The 26,341-nt window shown below is 41.9% G+C and overlaps 1 protein-coding gene across 1 annotated transcript in view; it reads right to left on the bottom strand.

Moving 5' to 3' along the window:
* The window catches only part of PRKCH (protein kinase C eta), a 230,698-nt gene that overhangs the window by 155,498 nt on the left and 48,859 nt on the right, over positions 1–26,341 (bottom strand). Inside the window, exon 2 of the mRNA XM_019451611.2 lies at positions 7,909–7,972. Coding sequence (XP_019307156.1) covers positions 7,909–7,972 — 64 coding nt within the window. The remainder of the gene's footprint in view (positions 1–7,908; positions 7,973–26,341) is intronic.

The raw sequence follows: 26,341 nt of genomic DNA, 5'->3' as shown, positions 1-26,341 counted from the left end.
GGTCTGTTGCATCACCACAATCAATTTCGTCTTGGTTAGGTTGCAGATCCAGTTGTTAGTCCCAGAAAGGTTTAGTCAGAATGAAATAAAGAGTGACACACAAGACAGCTTCTTCAAAATAACAAATCACTTCGTCTGTGTCTACTTCAACAGCGCTGCTTAGGGGAATTCTGCATCTGATCAAGAGCAACGCCTTTGTTAAGATGAACAATGGTGATGGGTTTCTGATGCGGTTGATAACGTTATGCCTTCGGCTCCGTGCGGGACTTACACGAAGAGTTTTTCATGTTCCATCTTAATTCAGTGAGGAGCTCTGTAGGTTTTTGAGCAGATTCATTCTTACCCCAGCCTTAAGAATAAACCCGCACACAGCACACTGTTCCAAACTTTGGAGCCACTACAGTTAACACCAATTCAAACGTTACTTTTCAAAGCCTTTTGTGTGCTGCTCTTTATTCAAACTTCATTATCAAACATTTTGATGCCAATTTGAAAGACATTATGCTATTTGGTGAGACAGTCCCTGGCACACAGTAAGCACTCAAACATTACTGAATGAGTGATGAATATATATATATATATAAACAAAATGGGTGTTCATTCAGTAAACCCTCAACATAGCTTGACTGAGTGGGACAGATTGTATGCTTGATCTTAGCCAAAAGGCCGAGAAGCGATTGGACAGGTTGTAATCCATGAGCTGGAGTCATTACGTGCTGGTGTTCCACAGAGTTCTGCCGTCAGTCAGCCTTGGTTTTGTCTCTCAGTCTCCTTGCTGGGCCATAGATCCGTCTTTCGCTGACACCTACAGCTATATCTTGGGACCAGATCTCTTGCCAGACTTCACGTTCTTATTTCCAATCCCTCCTAGACATCTCCACTTGGGTTTCCCACAAGCATTTCAAACTCCACCTATTCAAGCTGAATTCATCACCTTCCATTCCTTTATTTCTACCCTGGTGAATGACTCCACAGTATCATTTGAGTCTCATCCCTGTTCATCCCTGACATCCAGTGAGCCGCCAACTCCTGTTGGTTATACTATGTATACATTTCTCACAGCTGTCCCCTTCTCTCCATCCACCTCCACAGATTCCAACTTAAACCAGGCTCTACGGAGCTCTCTCTTAGACAACTTTAATAGTCTCTTAAAAGCTTTCCACACCTTTGTCTCCTCTTAGGCTCTAACACCCCCTAGCTCCCAGCCCCTGGAACCCACTGCTACCAAAGGAGATCTTATTTCTCTCTGCTTAGAACTCTTCATTGGCACCCATCACTTCTACTAACCTAGAAGTGATATGCCCACGTAATTTATCTTCTAAGCTTTTGAGAGTGAAAGGTGGCCCTGTTAATAGTTACCCTGGTACAGGAGACAAAACTGTGACCGTTCCAGGCAAACCATCACAGAAGGCCCTCCCACGTGTCTGGCCACATCTCCCTCACACTCCTCAAACTCCGATGCCTCCCCACTACTTTCAGTTTCTGGAACATGCTGCTGCTCTGTCACCTCTGTGCCTCTGTACAAACTGTCTTCCCCTCTTAAACTATCCTCCCCTCCTGGCACATTTCTATTTATCATTTGAACTTCCTTTAAACATCACCTCCCCTGTGAAGCTTTCTCTAAAACCTTCTGGCTGATCTGATTACACATTCCTACACGCCACGACCATGCCTTGGACCCATTCCCATGGTGGGACCTGGGTGCCTGTCCTGCACACATAGGGCGCGTCTACCCTCTCTCCTACGAGCTCCCTCAGGAAAGTGCCTAAGTCCTGTTCATCTTTATCTCCCCAGCATCTGTGGCGAATCACAGGTCTGCACCCAGCAGGTGTTTCCCATGTCCTTTCTCAGTCATGTCTTACATTTAATAAAAGCTTTTTTGCCTTAGCTGCTATTTCAGTGTAATTAATGACAGATAAGAAAATGAGAGAGGAAGAAATGAGGAGTAGTCAGCAGCTCCTAATACCAGTCCTGTATATCGCAGATCACTGCCCCATGTAAGCAATTTCTTAAGGAGAGCTTTGGAATTCTAGAATCTGAGCTGGTGGCAGAACTCCTAAAGGAAGTCATGAAAGGAAAATAGGCATAGAGATAAGTCAGGAGCATATTAGTCATTGTTCACTAACTTCTTGAGGCTTCTGAAAATATAATGTCAAAATAAAACAAACCTGCTTGAGTATTCATGGGGTCCCAGGCAGGGGTCTTGTTACCATAATAGGAACATGGAGACAGGAACCCCACTAGCATACTTTCATAAAGCACTCTACAGTTTGCAAAGCATTACACATTTTAACATCTGACCTTCAAAACCACAGCCTCAGATGCACCCTGAAGCTCAACCGATATTTCTCGAGCTTTGACCATCCCTCAGGGATCCCAGGCTGATGCTCGTTTGACAGCCCGAGGCACAGGGCAGCCCCGACTTCATAGTGCTTTTTTAATATAAAGTCCTTCAGCATCCAAGATAAGAACTAGAACTCTAGGGGCGCCCGGGTGGCTCAGTCAGTTGCGCATCTGATTTCAGCTCAGGTCACGATCTCACGGCTCATGAGTTCGAACCTCATGTCTTGACAGCTCAGAGCCTGGAACCCGCTTCAGATTCTGTGTCTCCCTTTCTCTCTCTCTCTCTCTCTCTCTCTCTCTCTCTGCCCTTCCCCACTTGTGCTCTGTCTCTGTCTGTCTCAAAACTAAACAAACATTAAAAAAATAACTTAAAAAAAAAAAAGATAAGAACTAGAGCTCCAAATATCCTGTCAGCCTGTCATTTTATGGCCAGGGATAACCTAGAGTGGCTGACAGGAGTGAAGCCAAACCAGGGACATTCTCACACTGCCAGGCTCAGGCCGCTGCCACAGCTATAGCAGGTACATGGTGGGGCTCCATTTCCTCATGTAACACAGAGAGGCAGCTATCACGTCCTCTGCATTTGACAAGGGAGCTGTGCTCTAAAGCAGCAGCAATGTGCAAACCCAAGCTGTGCCCCAGCTTAGGAGCCAACATGACAAGGCAATGCTCCCACAGTCTAGAGAGAATAGATCCGAGGTTCTAAGATATATCCCGCACATAGATGCCACCGCTCCTGAAATGTCAACATTAAAAATCTATTTCTCATGGATAAAACATCAATTTTAGCATCTTTTAAAATATGCAGCCACACCTAGGAGGAGTAGAGTACCAAGATATTGATCACTATCACTTCAGTGTGAATTCGCCCATGAATTCATTATCTTCCTTATTGCCAACTGTTTGTAGAGAGAGGAGATCACTAGGCATCTTACCGGAGTAAGACACAGTTAAAGGCAGAGAGCAAAAAGAACTAACTTACAGGGGATGTAGGATTTACCAAGGAGGAACTCGGCCAGCCTCCCAATTTTACCCAGGGTCACCTCTAAAAGGGCTACCCTTGCAATGACCTGGTAAGAACCCAGCCCTAGTAATATTTGGCATTTGTTTCTTCTTATCATTAAAACTAATAAATTAATATAATAAGAATATCTGTAAGAATTCCAGTGCCAGTGTTTTAGTGTTGCCGGTGTACATTTAAAGAGGATAGAACCTTAATATAATTTAGTCCTACAGAGGTGGCATAACTCTTAAAAAAAGAAGTCACATAATGACTACAGCACGTCCAGATGTGGTCTAATGTGCATGGCCTTACTCCCATGTAACTTAGCGCAGAAAGATAGTTCAACACATGGAGAACCTCACCCACTTCCCACTCTGTCACTTCTCTCATGCCTGGGTTTGTCTATACCATGGTTTTGGCCATGTTCCACGTGCTATGAGAATGTTCTAGCGACAGTGGTCTGTGATATCACATTCTATTTTATTTGCACTCTCAGTGGACTCATTTTTCTCACAAACCCCCTATGTACAAGATACCAAGCAAAACAAAAAGGTCAAACTGGAATCTGGACTGCTTTTTCATGTCCAAGTATCCCACATCTCTGCTAATTTCCATATTGGAGCAAAACATCTGATAAGATGCAACAACTGAGACGACAGAAAAATTAAACATTAACATTAAAACAATTCGCCCACACGAATAAGAACAGTCAGCTGAGAGGAGAGAAAACCAATTTTCAAAGGCGTCACCAATTTGCAAAATGTCAACATCAAATGGACAAACCACTAAGCCACATGCTTAAAAACGTTCACAAAGATTTTAGTAATGGTGGAGTAGTTTTTAATTGGCTAACCCTCCCACCGAAAAGAATTAAAGCCTCTATAAAATATATCTTAAAACAATTAGTTAAAAACACTGGAGAGCAACCAAAAAAGGACAGAAATTGGAGGGAATCTGACACGTGAAAGAAGGGAGTTGCACTGGTCAAGATCCATTATTTATGGTCCATCTCCCAAGATTATTCCGCCGGCTGCAAAGGGCCAAATCAACAGAATTCAAACAGAAAGCTAGGGTTTCATCGGCTTGAGGAGTAAAATGACAAGATTCAGAAACAGATGAATGGAAACTGAGCAGAGAACACCTGAAAAGAAGGCCACAGAGACAAGAATCCCCAAATCTATTAACTCCTCCAATCTGTGCATGTGCATGGGAGATTCGAAAAGGTCCACAAAAAGCAAGAACTAGAAGGCTGAAAGAAAGGAAATGAGATTTCTGTTTCTTACTGTAGGACAGTGAGTCCGAAGCCCAAGTCCCAAAAAGTTAAAGGGACTTAAAACACCTTGGGCTTTCTACTGAAACCCCAACTTGATTACACCTTATGAGTGAAAACTATGTCCCAGGACTATGGAATTTGTCCAAGAACTAAGGGGGAAGGGTTAAAAAAAAAATCCCACTCTCAAAAGACTTCACAAGGCTTTTAAGGTGATAACCAGTATTTTAGCTGCCTGCTAGAAAATAAAGAACAGAAGAGAAAAACCATAAGAAAAAGCCCTTGCTAAAATTTAAGTTACTCTTGATTTAAAAGAAAAAGAAGAAAAAAACAAACCGATCAGAAAACTAGGACTTGAAAGAACTTCCTCAGTTGTGATGAAAAATATTTACAAACTGCATACACCTAACATTATACTTAGTAGGGAAAGACTAAATTCCTTCTTTCTAAAATTAGTTATGAGACAAGGAGGTCTGTCCTAGAGGCCTCCAGGCACAATAAGACATGAAACGGAAATAAAAGCCATAAGTATTAGGAAAGAAAAAGAAAACTGCCTTTATTCATAGACAACATGATTATTTACAGAGAAAATCCTAAGATATCTCCCTCCCCCAAAAAAAATACTCTAGTAGAAGTAATAATGGGATGTTTTTTAAGGTCATAGGATGCAAAGTCAAGAAACAAACAAAAAAATTCATTTTTTTTTCCTAACAATTTGCTAACAATTCTGCTAACAATTTCAAATTAAAACTTCTAAATACCATTTATAACAGCATCAAGAGTTTAAAATACTTAGGAATACATTTTTAAAAATGTACAAGATCTCTATATTGAAAATTATATAGAAATGTTAATACTGGTATAGATGAGAAACATTAAAAGCCAATGGTAAGTGGAGAAATATACCATGTTTATGGATTTGTAGATGTTCACAATTGTTCAGATGTCAGTTCTCCTCAAAGTGACCTATAGATTCAATACAACTTAATTTGAAATCCAACAGGCTTTTGTGTGGAAATTGATAAGCTGACTCTAAAACTGACATCAACATTTTAAATACTGTGGGGCCCCTGGGTGGCTCAGTCAGTTAAGCATCCGACTTCGGCTCAGGTCATGATCTCACGGTTCATGAGTTCAAGCCCCATGTCAGGCTCCGTGCTGACAGCTCAGAGCCTGGAGCCTGCTTCGGATTCTGTCTCCCTTTCTCTGCCCTGCCCCTGCTCCAAGGTGATCCAATGGAAAAATGAAAGTCTTCAACAAATGGCAGGTAGTATAACAACTGGATTAGAGAATGGAGAAAAGAAATGTCAACCCCTTCACACACAAATATTAAGAAGGAACAAAAACTTAAATATAACATAACACAGGCCTAAACATAAAAGCTAAGCCTAAAAGCTTCTAACAGAAAATGGGAGAATATTTTTGTGACACTATGACAGATTTTTTAAGGAGGATACAAAATATATAAAACTATGAAAAAAGAGATTGATAAATTGGACTTCAGAGAAAAATTTTTTAAACATTGATTTTTTGAGAGAGAGAGAAAGAGTACACACAGGGGAGGAGCAAAAGGAGAGGGAGAATCTTATTCAGGTTCCACACTAGCCCTGAGCCTGAGGCAGGGCTTGATCTCAAAACTGTGAGATCTTGAGCCAAAATCAAGAGTTGGATGCATAACCAACTGAGCCACCAAGGTGTCCCTGGACTTCAGAAAAATTTAAAACTTCAGCTCAAGTGTTAAGAAAGTGAAAAGGCAAGCCACACCCTTGGAGAAACTATTCACAATACAAATTTCTCACAAAGAATGCTTATCTAGAAACACAAACAACTCCTATAAATCAATAATAAAAAGCCAAACTCAGTTTCAGAAAACAAAAGACTTCATGCACTTAGGAAGAAAATGACCAATCAGCCCATGAAAAAGTATTCAACATCAGGGAAATGCAAATTAAAACCACAAGATATTATTTTATACCCACTAGAATCTCTAAAATTAAAGAGGATAAACATACCAAGTATTGGTGAGGATATGGGATAATTGGAATGTTCAATACATTGCCCGTGAGAATATAAAAATATGACCACTTTAGATAAACATTTGAGAGTTTCTTAAAAAAATTTTAATGTTTATTTATTTTTGAAAGAGAGAGAGCGCCCATGCAGGCACGTGTGCACAGTAGTGGGGGAGAGGCAGAAAGAGAGAGGGAGAACTCATGCACCGCGAGATCATGACCTGAGCCCAAGTCAGATGCTTAACGGACTGAGACACTCAGGCACCCCAAACATTTAAGAGTTTCTTATAAAGTCGAACATGTATCTCCTTTATTATCCAGCAATTCCATCGCTACCCAAGAGAAATGAAAGTGTACGTCAACAAAAATGTATGTATAAGAATGGGCAAAACAGCATTATTCATAATAACCAAAAATAGGGAAGACTCCAAATGTCCATCAAGAAGAGAATGGGTAAACACGTTCTACTATGTTTATATAATGGAATACTCAGCAATAGAAAGGAACAGGATGCTGATGCACACAATGACCTGAGTGGATCTCAAAGAAATTATGCTCTGCGCAAGAAATCAGACACAAAAGAGAACATACTATGTAGTTCCATTTATATAAGCTTCGAGAATAGAAAAAACTACGGTGAGAAAACAAAACAAAACATCCCATTTATTGCATCGGGAGGCTGACTGGGAAAGGGCAGAAAGGGAACTTTCAGAGTGGTGGAAATGTTCTTTATTTTGGATTGGGGTGTTGTTTACATGGTTGTGTGCATTTGCCAAAGCTCAAATTCTTCACCAATGATCTGTGCCTTTCACTATATGTAAATTTTACCTCATTTATTTTTTAAAAAATTAGGGATGGGAGGTGGAAGAGGAATAGAATCCTTTAAAGGAGAGAATGAGACAAAGATTATAAGAAAGGGAACATGATCCTTAAATTTTTAACACATTCAGGGGCAAACTAAAAGGTTGGCCCCAAGCCAAAAATCTGAAGCACAATTTAATAGGCATGAACGAAAAGAGGCAAGAACCAATTCGGCTAAAATGATGATGAAGAAAATAAAACAGTGCATATGTTAAATCACGAGATTGTCAGATTTAGCAAATATGTTGAATCTGGCAACCCAAAGCAATAGATCCTTAGAAACAAGACACCAGCCCACCCAACATAAAACAATTTTCTAAAGCATCTTCTACAAAATGCTCTTTTTATAATTTCCATGTTAGAAATTCTTACTGTGTATGAACTAACTTATACCAGGAACAGCCAAAACTTATCCTTACCTTCAGTGAAGCTCCCTGTTAGGGTTATTACCACAAATACTTTCCCTTCTGGCTCCAGATCCACCTAGAAAGAGAAAAGAATTGTGTGTCATATTCTAATTGTAAAGTTTTTTTTTTGAGGGCCTCAAATAATTCTTTACAAAGAGGTCTACATTGTGCAAATCACAGCCATAAATCAGACCTCAGCAGTCTTTCATTCAACAGTAGGGGAATAAGAAACGAGTGCACAAGAAACTACAAAGATAAAAAAGCAAATCTAAGAGAAACAGTTCTTTCAATAAGTTTTCCTGGTCTTAAATTGTATTCTCTTCCATTTTGGCTCCTTGTGATATTATTGAGAAGTACGCAAAAACTTGGTCACTGTTTCTGAGACATTCCTAGCTGATGTCAGGGCAACATTTTATTAACCCACATGGCGGGTGTATGAAATAGAGAAACAATGGCAACATACAAGGTAATGAACAAATGTGGCATAGTCAGTTGCAACCTTTCCTTTTAGGAAGTAAAAAGTAGGAGAAGACTGTCTCCATCTCTACCATTTTCTCTAAGTGTAGTTCATCTTCAGGAAGCACCAGGGAAGGCAATTCAGGAGCTTTGCATGCACTGCTCTTGCTCATTCCCGGAGCGTCAACTTCCTTTAAAGCTCTTAATCTATGCTCTGAGATATCAAGACATCCGCTCTGCAAACGAGGCAGCTTGCAGTCTCCCAGCTAGGTCTCATCCTCCACACACACTCGGGTTCCCAAAGACCCTCATGCAGCATGCCTCCGGATTTGGGCAGCGCCCTCTAGATCTGCTCTGATCACACTTCTTCCAGGTAGACAGGCTCTGCCCTCTCCGTGCTGCGTGCTAACCTTGAACTCCCCAAGAACACCTCTGGGCCTTGGACTGTGAGGTTCTTCTGGCCCCCAATATGTGAATTTACAGCTGTCAAAATCTTGTCAGCTCCATTTCTGCCTTTCACTTTTCATCTGAGAGAGAGAGGTCCAGAGAAGCTGAGTACAGATACAACTGGTCATTTTTGGTAGAATATTACATTTAAAGAAGCTGCAAATCGTATGGTATCGTGTCCAAACTAGGCAAGGACATGGCCTCCAGCCTGACTGCCCCAGCTGGTCCAGGTCTCTGGGCAAGGTCTTTAACCACCCCAAGCTTCGCTGTTCTCATTCAAAAGTCAGTGACATCACTATTCAGCATTTCTGGCATGGCTTCCACCAGATGAGCTCAAAGAGCCTTGACAGTGCTATTTACTGTTTTTACTGTACCCATAGGTGACAAAGACTGGTGGAAAAAACACATTGACCTTACATATTTTTTTAATACCACGCTCCAATTCCATACTTTTTCAAAATAAAAGATGCCTGTTTTGCTCTGACTCAGAAAGTGTCACCTGTACAACAGCCTATTCTTATAAACCCCCCATTCTTCTGCACAAAATCTGCTGTCACGGTGTTACCACACTGTAGATCACCCCAGTGTTCAAACCGGCTACTTACCTCATGACTATCGCTTAGTTAACAATAACCCCTTAACTATCTTAATACCACTTGTGAACCTTTATGGAACAGTTCTGAAAATAGAGCTCTCTGGAGAGATGACTAAACAGGATGTCAGTCTCTAATTGTCTCCACTCTCTGCCTTGACTTGTTTCAAGTCAAAAATATGTTATTTTTACAAGCCACTCCCTCATCTTCAATATAAAGGCCTGGCAGAAAGCACAGGCATGCACACACATTCAACTCACAATATAAACTGCTGTTGGCACAGAAGGAGCTGCTGCCAGCCTCCAGACAGACAGACAGACTGCCGGGGCCGCCTCCGAGATCCTGTGGTCCACGGCCAGCCCGTAAACTCCCTGCAACACTGCCCTGCGGGCCCACAAAGAAGGCCACTCCACCCCCACGGGCCCAGAGCTGCTCTGACAGCCGGAGGTGCCACCACACGGAATCAGGAGCCCTCACAAGTAAAACGGGTTTGCTTCCTCATTTTTGACCACTGCCACCGTCACCATGGAAAAGCCAGCCTCAAACACCAGCATCAAGCCTAGCCCAGCTAAGACCCCTGACCTTAGAAGAGGGCTTTACAAACTACTCGTCCACCATCAGTCTGACAGGAAAACAATGGCGTGGGTTGCACACAACAGGGATTCTGCAACAGAAGATACGTGCATGTCACACAGTAAGGAAAAGTGCTATATGCTGTGAAACTGCTGTTTGCGGTTTCATACGCATGTTTAAGAGTATACTGGGTTTTGGTGTAAAAATGTATCTCTCTCCAAAAGCAGAAGTGTTTCCACCATTAGTTTCCATGCATTGATACTAGTCTTTCCTCTACAGCTACGGTGGCTATTTTCTCTCCAGGTAGAACATCCATTCCAGCCTCCAGGAACAGCACTTCCGCTTGATTTGAGAACTATCCCTCCCTTATGGTGGTCCAGATGGTACGGCTGGGATTCTACTCCTAGTTCCAGATTGGACATGTGACCCAGGCCTTGCCAGTCAAGGCACTGAATTCTTCCAGCCACGATGGCTGGCCTGGAGCTGACACATACCCTATAACCAATCATCTGAGTAATCACTATTCCCTACCCACAGTAACTGGCTCAGGTGTGGGCACAAAATCTAACTGGATCCAATTAGGAATCCTGGATCTATAAGGAAGAGACAAGATCTCACTTCTGCTGAGCTTTAATCTAGAAGGACATAAACTTGGGAGTGTCCGGCACCCTTCCTGTCACCACATTGGGCTAAAGAAGGAAGCCAGTTACAAAGAGAAAGCCAACAGACAGAAAGAGACCAGGTCTTATTGTCATTTACATCCTTAGATCCAGCAAGGCTTGATTCTTCTGGACTTTTCAGTTATCTGAGCCTGTAAATTCCTTTTGCTTTGGCCAGTTTGAGTAGGGTGTCCTATCATCTGTACCCAAAAGATTATCCAAATTGGCAGCCAAAGAAAATTAGTCAACTATTTAAAAACAGTTATTGCCTCCCCTCTACACCTTCAAACATCCATTTTACCCCTACACTCTGATCCTCTGCCTCCTTTTGGCTTCGAAACAGCTTCTGCAACCAATGACAAATACAAAATACAAAAAAAAGAAAAAACCACTGTCAAATACAAAGATATGTGTTTTCATGTCCATTCATTTCTGCAGCTCTGATCCTCTTGACAGCTTCCTTCTTTATGATTTCCTTGCTCCTTATTTCCAGGGCACCCACTTTCCTCATCTTCTCACTGTTCTCTTTCTCTCTCAGACTCCTTTCCAACATTTCTCTCTCGGGCGAGCGCGCGCGCGTTTCTTTCCGGCACCTCTTTCTCTCTCTCGGGTTGCCTTTAAACCATGCTAAGCCCTCTGTTTCTTCCTCTGTGTTTCTTCCTCTGAGTCTGCTTCAGATTCTGTCTCCCTCTCTCTCTGCCCTTCCCCCATTCACATTCGGTCTCCATCAGAAATTAAAAAAATTTAAAAAAAAATTAAAAGAAAAAACTCAAAACTCATCCTTATAGGAAGACCTTCCCAGACCTTTTATTTTTTTCCCTTTGAGAGAGAGAACGTGCATTCACGCGCACGAGTGGAGGAGGGGCAGACAGAGAGGGAGGGAGAATCTTAAGCAGGCTTAATGTCCAGTGCAGAGCCTGATGCAGGGATCAATCTCACAACCATGAGATCATGACCTGAGCTGAAATCAAGAGTCAGATGCTTAACCAACTAAGCCACCCAGGCGCCCCAATTTTCCCAGACCTCTTCAAGCAGTTGGACAACTTTGCACCATTCTAGACACCGTTGCTAGAACCCACATCATGCTACAGTCATTATGCCCTGTCCCTTAGAATCTACCTTGAACATAAGAGGACTGAAACATTCGTGGAACTAATGAGTAAATAAGTTAACACAATGTAAGTATCCCAAGCTCCTTCAGTAGCTTCCTACAAGGCATGGTTTTTTCCTCCTTCCACATTCAGATCAGTTTCCTCCAGATATGCCTTAATTTATCCATATACCCTTAAAAAGGGTGTAAGTATGACCTGTAGGTAGTCAGCCTGTAGGTATGACTGGGTCCTTACAAAGGAGAGCAAAATAACACCAACCTTGATCTTGTCAGTGACACTGTCCATTGCTGATGCAGCTACAGATTGCGTGAGCACTATGAGAAGCCCTAGTGAGCCAGGTTGAGTTTGCTATCAACTAAAACCTCTGCACCTCTTCTATGTGCCATCAGGCTCTGTTTCCCACATCCTGTGTAGTGGTTAGGCCCAAAATCCTAGGAGCTTCCTATTTTCTCCCTAGAACTACAGTTTGTTCTAGGCCCCAAGGTTTGCTACATCCCACATCCACTTGGTTCAAATAATTTTCCTTCTCAGCTTTACGGCCTCCAATGTCAGGGCATGGGTTAGCTATGTCATCATCTAAAGCACTGAGAGAATGTCCAACAGAAAAAGGCTGAGGCCAGAGTGTTAGGGAGGCTTCACATAGAAATGGATACATTTAGCATTCTTTCTGTAACAGACATTCAGGGAGAAATAACTATACTAACACTTCTCTCCAATAGACCACTTCTGTGGGTCAGAAGGGCACTCCTGGGTGCTGTCAAAACTCAGAAAGCAATAGACTTTTCTTTTTGTTTAATTTACATCCAAGTTAGTTAGCATATAGTATAACAGTGATTTCAGGAGTAGATTCCTTAATGCCCCTTACCCGTTTTAGCCCATCCCCCTTCCCACAAGCCCTCCAGTAACCCTCTGTTTGTTCTCCATATTTATGAGTCTCTTATGTTTTATCCCCCTCCCTATTTTTATATTTTTGCTTCCCTTCCCTTATGTTCATCTGTTTTGTATCTTAAAGTCCTCCTATGAGTGAAGTTATATGATATTTGTCTTTCTCTAATTTCCCTTAGCATAAAACCCTCTAGTTCCATCCATGTAGTTGCAAACGGCAAGATTTCCTTCTTTTTGATTGCTGAGTAATACTCCATTATATATATATATATATATATATATATATATACACACACACACCACATCTTCTTTATCCATTCACCCATAACAATGGACTTTTTAAAAATGACATTATAATGCACAAATAGTATTAAGTCAACAAATGGCGCTGTAACCAATGGATGTCTATATGCAAAATAGTGAACTTCAACTCTTACATTGTAAATTACACAAAAATTAACTCAAAATGGATCACAGACCTAAAGAAAAACCTAAAAATTTAATACTTCAAGAAAAATACACAAGGGAAAGTTTGGGGGGATCCTGGGTTAGACAAATTTTTCTAGATATGAAACCAAAAGCACAATCCATGGAAGAAAAAAATAACAAATTGGACTTCATCAAAATTAAAGTTTCTCTCTTTGAAAGACCTGCTCAAGAGTATGAAATATGAATCACAGATTAGGATAAAACAGTTGAAAATAGTATAAAACAGATTAGGAGTAAATCCTATATCTGATAAAGTATTTGTATCCAGAATGGAGGACTTACAAAACTCACTAATAAAACGAACAATCTAACTTTTCAAAGATGGGTTTCATCACTTCATGTTTCACTGAAGAAGATATACAGATGGCAAATAGGTACATAAAAACAAGCTCAACATCATTACTCATTAGAGAAATGCAAATTAAAACCACAATGCAATAACAATATATACCTCTTAGGATGGCTAACATTGAAAAGTGCAACCATACTGTTTGCACAAATACGGAATAACTGAAATTCTCACACACTATTGATGTGACTGTAGAATGGCACCATTACTCTGGAAACAGTTTGACGTTTTCTTAAAAAGTTACACAACACACACACCTCCCATTTGATCCGGCCATTCTGCTCCAGGTATATACCCAAGATTAAAAACAGCATATGTCCATACAAAGACATGCACACAAATGCTCACAGGAGTTTTTAAAATGTGGTATAGCCATATACTGGAATAGCATTCAATAATAAAAAGAATGAACTGTTGATGCATGCAACAGCATGGAAGAATACTGAATGAAAGAAACCAAACAAAAAAGAGTACATTCTGTCTAGAAAAGGCAAACTAATCTATAGTGACAGAAAAGTGATCAGGGGTTGCCTGGGCGCAAGGGTAAGGAAAATAGGACAAGTGATAGGGAAGGATTACCACGGGGCATGAGAGTACCAACACAATTAAATGGAAAAAGAATATTCTTTTTAACTAATGGTGCTAGGGCAACTGGATATCCACATGCCAAGGAATGAAGGTGGCCTGTACCTTATACCATATGTAAACATGAACTCAACGTGGATCAGAGACCCAATGACAGAGCTAAAACTATAAAATTCTTAGAAGAAAGCATAGGAGTAAGTTTTCCTGACCTTGGTTTAGACAATGGTTTCTTAGGTAGGACATCCAAGTACAAGATATGACATCAAGTACAAGAATATGTACAAGTGACAAAAAAAAGGTGATAAGTTGGACTGCATCAAAGTTAAAAACTTTTATGGTAGGAAAACAGAGTCTATACCTCACCACCCAGATACCCTTTCCCAAGGGCCACTCTCATCAAACTCTCCCCTTCGAAGCCTCAGCTGGCTTCCCGGTGCCTTCAGAATAAAACTCAAGCCGCTCCACCTGGCTTTCTGGGCTACCTGGGTTCCTTTCACTGCCTCCACATTAATTTATCCAAACCTCTTATTCAAGCTTCCATTCTTTAAACCTGCTCATCCAGTCAGGCCTATCTCCTCACCATGGCTTAGCCGTTCCTTTGCTCATGCTGTTATCTCTGCTTGGAAAGTCTCTCTTCACCTAGCCACTCATTCAAACCTTTACTGAATTATTCCTAGGGCTGGGATTATCTCCAGGTGCTCAGGATTTCCCAAAGTAGCTCCCTAGGGCTACCGGTGGGCTATGGAACCCAGTGTACCTGGTGAAAATGAACCAGCCATAGGAGTTGAAGGAAGGAACTTTTTCCAGGAAGATCTTGACATGAGCATTGATCCCTCTAGTCTCAAAATTCCTATCTTGAGTATTATCTGAATACTTACCTATGCCCTTGAACAATTAGATAAAATTTCATATACTTATATCTGGTCACTTGCAGTAAGTCTGTAAGCTCCACTCCAGCAGGATCTGACAGTTTTATGTTCCCCAAAGGGCCTAGCAAAGTTCCTTGAACCAAATAAACACTCAACAAATATCTGTTGATTTAGTCTAATGAGTTGAATTGGAAGCTGCATTTGATCACCTCAATTTCATCACCTATAAATTGGGAATAATATCCCCACATGCTATAATAAACATGTGAGAGCACTTCACAAAATATAAAAGCACGCCAAAATGACACCAAGGCATACCAGTAGCGTGTGGAGTTCATGGGCCCACGGCCTAGGCATCCTGCTCTGTTTGCTTGATGTTCCCACTAGATCTCTAGGATCCCCTCCCTCCCCTCTACACCCCTACCCTGTGTTTGCCTTCCCTTGGCATCACTTGGCAGAAGCTGAACAAGTCACTTACATCCCGACTCTGTCTCCTTGGTCATGAAATGAGAGGACTGTCTAAAAACCTTTCTAGCTCTGATGTTGCATGATTCTAAACAGGCTTAGATAAAAGCCTACACACAGGACTCAACAGAAACACTCATTTAATTAACTGGTAATAATTTACAACCATTTCCCTTCACAAAAGGCATTAGAATTGATCATAGACAGGAACCTTCTGTCTACTTAATATTCATCTTGTCCTGGGATAAGCAGAGGGATCTAGCATATTAAAAGAAAAAAAAAAACCAATCCTTTATTTGGGCAAAAGTAGAAGTTCACCTAGACTCTGGGCCTTGAGCCAAACATCTGTGAGATTCAGATTTTTGGCTTGGTGGCTTGTTTCTATAACTTTTCTCAGTCCTGCTCTCTAGCGATAAGTAACCACCTAAAACCGTGATAAAGCATTTCACAATTCTCTTTCAGCTGAAACTATCAGGCTTAAGAATGAGAGTTCATATCTCCAACAAGGAAATATACAGCTGTGTTCTTTAATAATACAAATAACAGCTACTATGTCTTGAGTTTATCAATATGTAGGAGCTAAGTGCCTGACCTACATTGTTTCTCACCTTCACCACCTGCAAGTATCACCACCACCACTATACGGACGGGAAAAATGGAGGCTCAGAGAGGTAATGGAATTGACCAAGGTCACCAGCAGTGAAGGCCAAGACAAGACCCAGATTCAATGAAGATCACATATTGGTTCCATAGCAGCCTGTCTCAAGGCTGCAATGTGTGATGGCATCTGTCTATGGGTTACTGCAGGCTTACCCCTTGCCTTTTGCTCCCCTGATGCCAGTTTGCCTGTGTTTCTGGCATGGTAGGTCATCACATCACCTGTCTCCTTTGGGAACTCAGGCAAGACTCATGCCATCAGCACCTGAGGATGCTCCCTGTCAAATGCCAGTTTTCCTCAGTGTTCCAGGCTCGCCTCCTCACTGCCAAGGCCAGTGGTAGTGGCACCAGCCTGACGGTGTCACTAGATGGCTCCCCATGGGGGGTATGAGGCAGGAGCTGCTAAGCATAGCAAATCTGTGCTGAAGCAGGAGCCATTAGTCATCTGCCTGGAGGACCCGAGTCAGTGTCATGTGCTATAGACAGACAACGCATCCCCTCGCTGTGGGAAGGCATTTATAGCAAAAGGGGGTGAATGAGGCAAATCCCACAGCCCTGCTGATTTTCTATTTTCATCTAACAATCAGACAAGTTTTAGGAGTTAAAAACACACTAAGAGGTATCACAGATTAAAATTATCAGAAAAAGGTGGCAAAAACTGAACAGAAGAGTGAGGCTTATCAAATCTGACTCAAGTTGTAAGTGAAGGAAGATACTATCTCTATTTTAGTGATTATGTCCTCATCTCGCCAAGTCTGGGCCTTCCATTAGGGTCAGAAAAGGGGATGGGCATAGAGCCCCAGGCTGTGACCACAGCTCTGGTGGCAGGACATCTGGTGGACTAGACTTTAAGTTTTGTTTGGTTTTTTTTTTTCATATCTATGGTTCCAAGTCAGAAGTGATTTCTGAACTCCATTGAGCAAGTGAAGACGTTTCAATACTACTAAAGAATCTGTCTCTGAAATTCACACTTAAGGCTCGTGATAACTCTTCACGAGCCCAGCTAAACATACCCACAAAACCATTATAAATTTAACTGACACTCCATTACCTCTATGTTCTAGCATAAACGATGTATCTCGGGCGAAGTTAAAGTCTGGTGCATTAAAATTAATTTTTCAAAGTTTCTCTGCCCATCAGGAAAAATCAAGATTGATTGATTGAAGAGTCAAGATTGGATATCTCTGAGGAGAGGTTTTGTTTTCTCTGCCAAAAGTGGGCTAAGTACAGATAGAAATGGTCTTCTGGAGAAGTGCTGTGTCTCTCTGTCAGTCTTTGACTCCACTATCTAATGGACTGAAAATGTAAATTAAATGAAGGTCGCCTTAGGCTCTTCAAAATGTTCCACTACGGTTCCTCCCCAGTTACATCCCAGGTAGTTTAATTCTGTGCTTACCTGATGCATCCTCTGTGAATGAGGACAGAGGCTGTGAAGGCCCCTGCCCAGGCCCCACTGCAGTCCAGAGAGGCTAGCGCTCCTAATGGACCAAAAGGGGCAGGCCAAGCCCTTCTGAAGAAGCCAAACACCCACCCTGGAAACCGGCAAAGGCTTCTCTGAATAGCACCCCCAAAACCGAGGAGGCACCTTCCTTCTCCTCCAATAGGATGTCCCCGAGGACCTCACTCCAAAGCAGATCCTGAAGTGAGAGAGAGAACCATAGTAATTGTGTTCCCTCACCATACCGCATATCCCCCATATCAAAGAACACTTTAAAGGAGCACTTTCTTCATGATCTCAACCCTTCTCTTTCCTGCTCCATAGACCCTTCCAGAAAGAGAACATACTCTCCACTTGCCAGGATGAGGCACTAGATGAAACGGACAGGTGACTGTTTGACCCTGGCTACAGGAGACAAATGCTGTCCATGCCCAACCTCCTACTCAGCAGCCTTCCAGTCTCCTTCCTTTTCCACAGCCTCTGTGGCTGTCTGGTAAGAGGTGTCAGCGCCACAAGAAGCCTCCTCCTCTGAGGGGAAGCTCCCACAAAAAAGGGAAAATAGCAGGAGATAGAGTCTAGTAAGTTTTGCCACAGATGTTAAGTTACTTTTCTAGAGTGAACAGGGATATATCAAATATTTGTGATGAAATAATTATCCCCCACTGCTCTGCCCCCATCCTAACATTTTCAACTGAAGATGTCAGATTATTTTTTTAAAGGATATAAATACACCCAGAATTATTCTACATTGTTGACTCTCACTATCCATCATAATGGAGGAAGAAGGCAAAAGCTCTAGCAAAACCAAATCAAGGAATAAGCCAAAACTACATATTTAGCATACTTAAGCATTCAGGATGCTTTATTCGCTTTTACTTAAATGGCCATTGCTCAGGCTCTAGGTCAACTGGAAAAGACTCTAAATTTCAAGGGACACCAGAAAATACCTCCAGCCCAAGTGTCTCTCCCAAATGGTTATGACACCTGTACTCTTTTTGGTCTTCCAGAAGGAAGGAGAAATGAAAGCTCTACAGAAGGGACATTTATGCACTTCCTAGAAATTCAGATAGCTTTTCAGGTAGACCAGAAGAGGAAGTATATACTAATGCATAGAGGACATATTGGTGTTACATACGGTTGAATGCAGACTCTGTCAATGAAACAGGTCAAGAACGATGCTGGAGAGGAAAGAGTATTCGACCAATCATTGCCTCATGGCACAATGGAAAGTTAGGCCTTATCCTAGGACAATGGAGAGCCACTGAGGGGGTTCAGTCAGCAATGTTACAGGATCACATCTATATGACAGGTCCCTACCTATAGAGTGTTGGGGTTATAAGGAGAAAGAAGCTGGTGATGGGAATAAACATTCAAAGAATAGTCCAGCAGTCTTAGTGAAGGATGGCACTGACTTGAGCTAAGCCAGCAGCAGAGGGAATGGAGAGGAGGAGGCAGACAGAGGAAAGACAGGGGAGAGAGAAGCAGCCAAACCTTGTAACCGAAGTGTAGTGGAAGATGAAAGAGAAGTAGCCACAGAGTCTCTAGGGCCAATGGTGGTCCCTGGTGCCATTAACCGAGACAAGAACTCCAAAGGGATGAGCAGATTTGGAGGAGAGACAGAGTTTAATCATTACCCATGTCAATCGACCATCTACGGCTTAACAACTGCAGATGAAGAATGAGGAAGGCCAGAAAAATATAAAATACAGCCCAGTACAGTCTCAGCCAAAAAGGTAAGGACAACATTAAAAGCACATGCAGATCAAGAGAAGGAACAATCAAGTTACAGTAAGTGGAAGGGGAGGCCACTGTGAGTCAAGAGAACATCATGAGCAGAGGTAGAACAAATATCGGAATACAAACTAGACCAGTGTGCATGGAGGAGTGTCCATTCAGAGGACTAAGAGGAGGTTGGAGGCAAAACCATAGAAGCTGCTGCACTGGGAAAACTTTAACCTTATTATGCATGCGAAGAGCCATCACTAGAGGTTTCTGATTATGCAAATTAATGGAGAGTAACAAGTAAAAGGGGCATTTGGTCTATTAGACCAACGAACGGAGAATCACTATGGTCTAGAAATATGAAAAGTTTCATAAAGGTAGAATCAGCAGAAATTAAAAATAATTTGAAGTGAGTAAACAAAAGTAGTAGAAAGGCAAAGGAATATTGAATTTTGGAGCTGGGTAACCTAGGGTCTATGACCCACAGGCCAATTTCAGCCCACTGCTTATTTTTGTAAGTAAAGTTTTATTGAAACACAGCACACCTATCTTTGTTTACATATTATCTATGGGTATTTTTGTGCTACAAAGGCAGAGGTTAGGAGTCATGACCGAGACCTTATGGCCACAAAGTCAAAAATAGTTACTGTCTGGCCCTTTACAGAAAAAGTCTGCCAACCTCTGTTGCCATCAACCAACCAAGGAATGCAGGGGGAAGGAACATGTTTTAAAAGGAAGGAAATGAGTTCAAATTTGGACACAAGGTACTCAAATAGAAACATCTAGCAAGAAGTTAGAAATAAGGACAAACTGTGAAGATAGGGATGGGGTTCTTATCTGGGAATCTTTCTCAAAAGTTGATCACTAAGAGCCACTAAATTTTTCAAGAAAAAGCACAGGAAAGGGAGAATCAGGAAAGGAAATTCATTTAGGAGATGGAAGAAAGAAGAACCAGAGATGCAATCTGAGAGGTGAGTGGCCTCACCCAGGTGCGGTGTTGTGGCACGTGAGAGAAAACAGCTTCAAAAGAGAAGAGAAGCCACATGTTGCACGGGTGGAGGAAGGTAAGGGCACAATAGGGTCCTCAGGCTTGGGAACTGGGAGGTAACAGACGGACTTCTTCCAGGATACCCATCCCATCTTTAGCAGCTCTGTTGGAAAGGTCCTCCTCATGCTAAGCTAAAGTGCATCCAGATCCCTGTACCTTCCCCTGCAAGTTCAGTTCCACCTCTACAATTTACCCTGCCAAGATAGGGACAGAGAGAACAGCACAAAGGCAGGAAGGAACATGTAGTTTAGTTAAGTTATACTATATAGTTTGAGTTTTGAAGGTAAAGCTAGAAATGCAAGGTTTGGATGCCAAGTTGAGTTTAAATTTAAGTGTAAAAAATGAGACTAGTAATAGTAAGGATAGGCTAGAAGACAAGCTAGCAGGGAGCAGACTGGACTGGGTTATAGCGGGCACAGTTAAAGGTCTATTCCAACCATACAGGTTGGCAGTGGAGGAAACAGGAGGAAAACACTGCAAGAGGAGCTCAGCATGACTTGGAGACTAAGGGTTCAAGATGATGAAAAGCCAAAAAGGCTCCAGGATCGGAAGCTTGTAAGACAGCCTGGAAGAAGTAACAGAATCCAGAAGGTCAGTTGGGTGTGGATGACTCTAATTTATAAACATCTTGATTTTGAAAGGACAGGTTCACGTAGAAATGTTTGGCCAAAAGATAGATGGGTCTGAAATGTAGAACAAAGGGCCAGGCAGAGTTTTAAGCGTCACCCACGCAAAAGTACAACTGAGCCACAAGATAGTTGATCCCAAGGACAGAGGGTACAGTTGAAAGAGCAAAGGGTCAAGGGCCAACACCGTGTTTAGAGGATAGGAGAAAGCAGAACGAGCAAAAGAGAAAGAAGAGAGTGCAGAAAGACACCACAGTCACGTGAGGCACCCTGAGCAGTTCCACGTGCTTTTTTGCCATCTACACAACTGCCTTCTTTTTTTTTTTTTAACGTTTTATTTATTTTTGAGACGGGGAGAGACAGAGCATGAACAGGGGAGGGTCAGAGAGAGGGAGACACAGAATCTGAAACAGGCTCCAGGCTCTGAGTTGTCAGCACAGAGCCCAATGCGGGGCTTGAACTCACGGACTGTGAGATCATGACCTGAGCCGAAGTCGGCCGCTTAACCGACTGAGCCACCCAGGCGCCCCAACAACTGCCTTCTGAGTAAGGAGAAGCAGAGCACCATTATCCCCACCGTACTGCACAGTCACCCAGAGGGAAAAGACGTAATAAATTGGTGGCAGGTTAACCTAGGTTTGGATTTTAGGGCCTCAACTACCATTCCCACCATCCTGTGAAGAGAATCCTACAGCATTTATGTCTTTTTGAGAAGCCTGATTAATGAATATTTACCACACAACAAGGTTTCATAAAGTTTACCTGCTCCATTCTCTTACTTCTTCCTAAAGCGTCTGCTTTTAGGAACTAGTTTCCATCCACAGCTGCAACCCAACGAGGGCATCCGCCAGCTGACAGGCTGACAGCAGACCAGTTTCTAAACATCAGGTGAAATTAAAACCAGATCCGCTTTCAGATACAACTGGCTGGTAGGACTTTCAACTGGATATTAAATGAAATGGTGAGTTGGGGCCATTGATGGGCTTAGGAAGTAAGAAGAGAAACCTGAGACAGAATCCTCCCCCCCCACCACCACTTCCCACCCCAGATCTAAATCGGAGCTACTCAAACACCTGAACCGGGACTCTCTGGGGGCTTTTCAGGGAAATGGAAAACCCATCCCACACTACTTCCTTCTTTTAAAGCAGCAAATGACAAGGCCCTGCCAGCCTTGCCTTGTCCTATAAGAAACTGCTAATATTTATTCTATTTCTTCTACCTAGCAACACTTTCAAACTCTTAAAAATGCCTTCATGGGGTGCCCTGAGTGGCTCAGTTGGTTAGGCATCTGACTTGATTTCAGCTCAGGTCATGAGCTCCTGGATCATGAGATCCAGCCCCGCGACAGACTGCGCTGACAGCACAGAGCCTGCTTGGGATATTCTCTCTCTCTCTCTCTCTCTCTCTCTCTCTCTCTCTCAAAATAAGAAATCATTTTTAAAATGCCTTCATTAGGGCAGGAGGTTTTTTTAGGGCAGTAAAACTCTTCCATATGATACTATAATGATAGGTACAGGACACGAAGCATTTGTCAAAACCCTTAAAACTTCACAGCACAATGAACCTGAATGCAGTCAAAAAATAAAAAGCATTTAGGAGGTCAAGAGATCCCAGGATGGAATGCAGACCACAACATGAGAATCAACCGTATTAAAATGTATGAAATCACCTCACCGAAGGGAGTAGGGGAAAAGGTGCTGAGCTAAGTAACTCTGGGAGTGAAGACTCTAGGCAAAAGGAGGCACTTAACTGTAGCTAAAGTTGAGCAGTGGGAATGATCCCAGCTAACCGTTCTGACACCGCTATATGTGTGAGCAATGGATGGGTGGAGGGTGGTGGGAGGGAGCTTCTCACTGTTGCATGGGAGTCTGCAGACAAGGGGAGAAAGGCCAAAATGACCCATGTGGTACTGCATTGGAGTTGGAGACATCCATATGAACGCATGTTTGCTTAATACAGCTACATATGGATATACACAGAAATACAGATATGTGTATACATAAAAGTTAGGACACATACATCCATATCCTTGACCTGTCAGCTGGAAGGCCCTGCACCCAATGAGCAACATGCACACACAGCTTCCAGAACTTGGTTTCTAATTCCATTCTCTGATAAAAGGAACCAGGGCTCCTTGAAAAAATGGCTGATTCCAGGGATGCATTAAGGAATATATACAATGAGCCTGGAACACCAGGTAGTGCCAGCAAGAGTAAGAAAGCATTAAGGGGCACCTGCGTGGCCCAGTCAGTTGAGCATCTGAATTAGGCTCAGGTCATGATGTCACCATTTGTGAGCTTAACCTTACAAACAGGCCTGGAGCCTGCTTTGGATTCTGTGTGTGTGTGTGTGTGTGTGTGTGTGTGTGTGTGTGTGTGTGTGTCTGCCCCTCCCCAACTTGCACTCTGTCTCTCTCTCTCTCTCAAAAATAAACATTTAAAAATTAAAAAAAAAAAGAAAGCCTTAAAAAAAAAAACCCACAACAATGGAGGTATTTCACAAAAGGATAAAGGAGCCGCTGAAAGAGCTCCCAAAAACCAAAACTGGAAGAGTTTGAGCAAAAAAAAATAATGTAGAATTGTATATAACCTGAAGTAGAAATATTCATAAGTCCACAGAGAACTAAATAAATGACTGAATGAGTAAATACATACATACATACATACATACATACATACATACATACATTGGGAGAAAGGACAAGTCTCCAATGCAGAAAATTATCAAATAATGTATGTACATACTGCCCGCCTCCTGGAGGTGGGCCATAACTCATCACACCTTAAGTGTGAGCTCTGCATAGTGACTTCCTTCCAAAGAGTACAGTGCAGAAACGGAGGAAAAGAAGTAAGTTCAGGGGAGAAACCTTACAAACATTAGCTCAGCCATGTGATCAAGGTCCACATCCACAGGATTAAATCATGTTGATAGTATTCCTGTATGTAATGTGTAGCAATGTAATTGATGTGACGTAATGAAATATGGCACTTTAATTCTGTGGTCTTCCTCTGCAAAAGCCTTCCATAAGCCCTGTCTAACCACAGAGAAATATTAGGCAAACCCAAATTGAAGGATATTCTACCTGACTTGTATTCCTCAAGCTTTTAAGCTCACCAAATACAAAGAACGTCTAAGAAACTGACAGTCTCAAGGAGACTAAGGAATAATGACAATAAAATACAGTAAAACCTTGGTTTGTGGGCATAATTTGTTCTGGAAACATGCTTCTAATCCAAAGCACCTGTGTATCAAAATGAATTTCAAGAACCATTGGCGCAGTTGTGATCATGTGACGTTTGGCATCATGTACTACTTGTTTTGCAAGACATCACTCGTTTATCAAGTTAAAATTTATTAGAACTGTTTGCTCGACTCACGGAACCCTCGAAGAAAAAGTTACGCACAATCCAAGGTTTTACTATGGAATGTAGTATCCTGGATGGAATCCTCACACAGAAAGGGCACATTGGGTAAAAACTGATGAAATCTGATTAACCTATAGAGTTTAGGAACAATACATCATTATTGGTTCATTAGCTGTGACAAATGTACCATGCTAATGTAAGATAGTAATAACAGAGGAAACTGGGTGTGGGGTGTATGGGAATTCTCTGTACTAGCTTTCCAATTTTTTTGGAAATCTGCAATCATTTAAAAATGTCTATTTAAGAAAAATGTCTCTTAAATAAAAACTGCCTGGGGCGCCTGGGTGGCTCAGTCGGTTAAGCGGCCGACTTCAGCTCAGGTCACGATCTCGCGGTCCGTGAGTTCGAGCCCCGCGTTGGGCTCTGGGCTGATGGCTCAGAGCCTGGAGCCTGCTTCCGATTCTGTGTCTCCCTCTCTCTCTGCCCCTCCCCCGTTCATGCTCTGTTCCTCTGTCTCAAAAATAAATAAACGTTAAAAAAAAAATTAAAAAAAAAAAATTGCCTCCACTGAGGGCTAAATCTAGGTAACTTTTAGAGAAATTAAAGTCTGAATTAGTAACAATATTATGATTGATAAATTTGATTCTGTCACCAAAGGGATGAAAAGAAAGCCAGAGACAGCTGTGCTAAAGAACACCTGACCTTTTTTGACTGTGTATGTAACATTACCATATGAAGGCTGAGATGTCCTGTTCCTAACCTGCCCCATCTGGCGTGGTGTTAGCACATTGAACCTCAGCCAGCTTTCATGCTGCGGTGTTCTGTTACCCCCATACTCCTGGAGAAGGCCCACAGTGAGAACCCCAAGACTTGTTTTATTTTAGAAGAATTCCTTTCTCTACTTGCTCTTAGACAAGTTGTTAATAGGGGGTCTTCCCTTAAGCTAAAAGTAGGGGAAAAAAAGACAAAGTGAGGGAGAGAGGGACAAAGAAAAGAAAGGGGGGAGAGAAAGGAGAAATCAGCTACAAACGGCTTCCAACTACCATCTAATATAATAAGTATTTTTTTTTTAAGTTGAGGCTGTGTAATGCGAATGACATCATGCCCATTACACTATCTGATTTCACCAAGAGTTGTAGAAAAATCTGAACAGGAACGCCTCATGTAAAAAATGGATGGACTCAGAGGAGGGGTTCAGCCCCGCTTTTCATTTTTCTGCTCAATGCCGAGGGAGTAAGAGCCGTAAGAACTTCTCCAGGTCCCTGCCCCCCTGAAACCGGAGTCTCCCGCTGTACTTCCACACAAATACAGGCCCCCAGCCCAGGCCCAGTAAACAGTAGCCAATTTAACCAGCTCCTCCCGCGACGGACTCCAATGCCCACTCAAGTCTGGCAACCACTATAATTACTCTTCCTTCACTGTTCTCATTACTCCATCCTACTCTGTCCACCCAACCACCTAAGTAACTGTGTAATTTGCTTATGAGCAACTCATTAAAAAATATAATTTTCTGCATACATATTGTATCATATTATCTATGCACCAGTTGTTTTATTTAAAAAAAATATGTTTTTTACTGAGAACTTTGTCATCTTCTTATCAAATTTTTTTCTTTTTAATGCACTGCACTGGTTAGTTGCTATCAATAATCTGAGCCTTCTGGAGAAACTACTCCCAGAGCCAATGCATTAAACACTTAAAACGTAGTACTTTGGAGTTCATTTGAAAGCCAAATGCCCAAGAAAAGAACAATGACTGCAATTATATTTATCAATATATACTATATTCCACAACAGAGTCCATTTACCAGAAGTTATATAATAAAACTGCAAGATGTAAACAGGTTAAAATAAAAAAAAATCAGAATGGGGAAAATGAAATAGGAGATCAAGACCAAGGGCCAAGTTCAAATGTAAACAATTTAACTCTTATCAAAGTTGAGCTGCAAATTTGAATCTGAATTTCTAAAGCCAAGCAGAAAGGGAACCTGCCTCACAAACATGATTCACATTAACCGTAATGAAACTACACCAGTTTCTCAAGAAGAAACTTCCAAGGACCTTCCAAGGTCCTTCCAAGGACCTGAAGTCTAAAAAAAAGAAAGAAA

This window comes from Panthera pardus, unplaced genomic scaffold (assembly GCF_024362965.1).
Source record: "Panthera pardus isolate Hobbes unplaced genomic scaffold, ASM2436296v1 HiC_scaffold_24, whole genome shotgun sequence".
Lineage (NCBI taxonomy): Eukaryota > Metazoa > Chordata > Mammalia > Carnivora > Felidae > Panthera > Panthera pardus.
The sequence above is the reverse complement of the archived record's forward strand: the minus strand, read 5'-3'. Positions and strand labels throughout refer to the sequence as shown.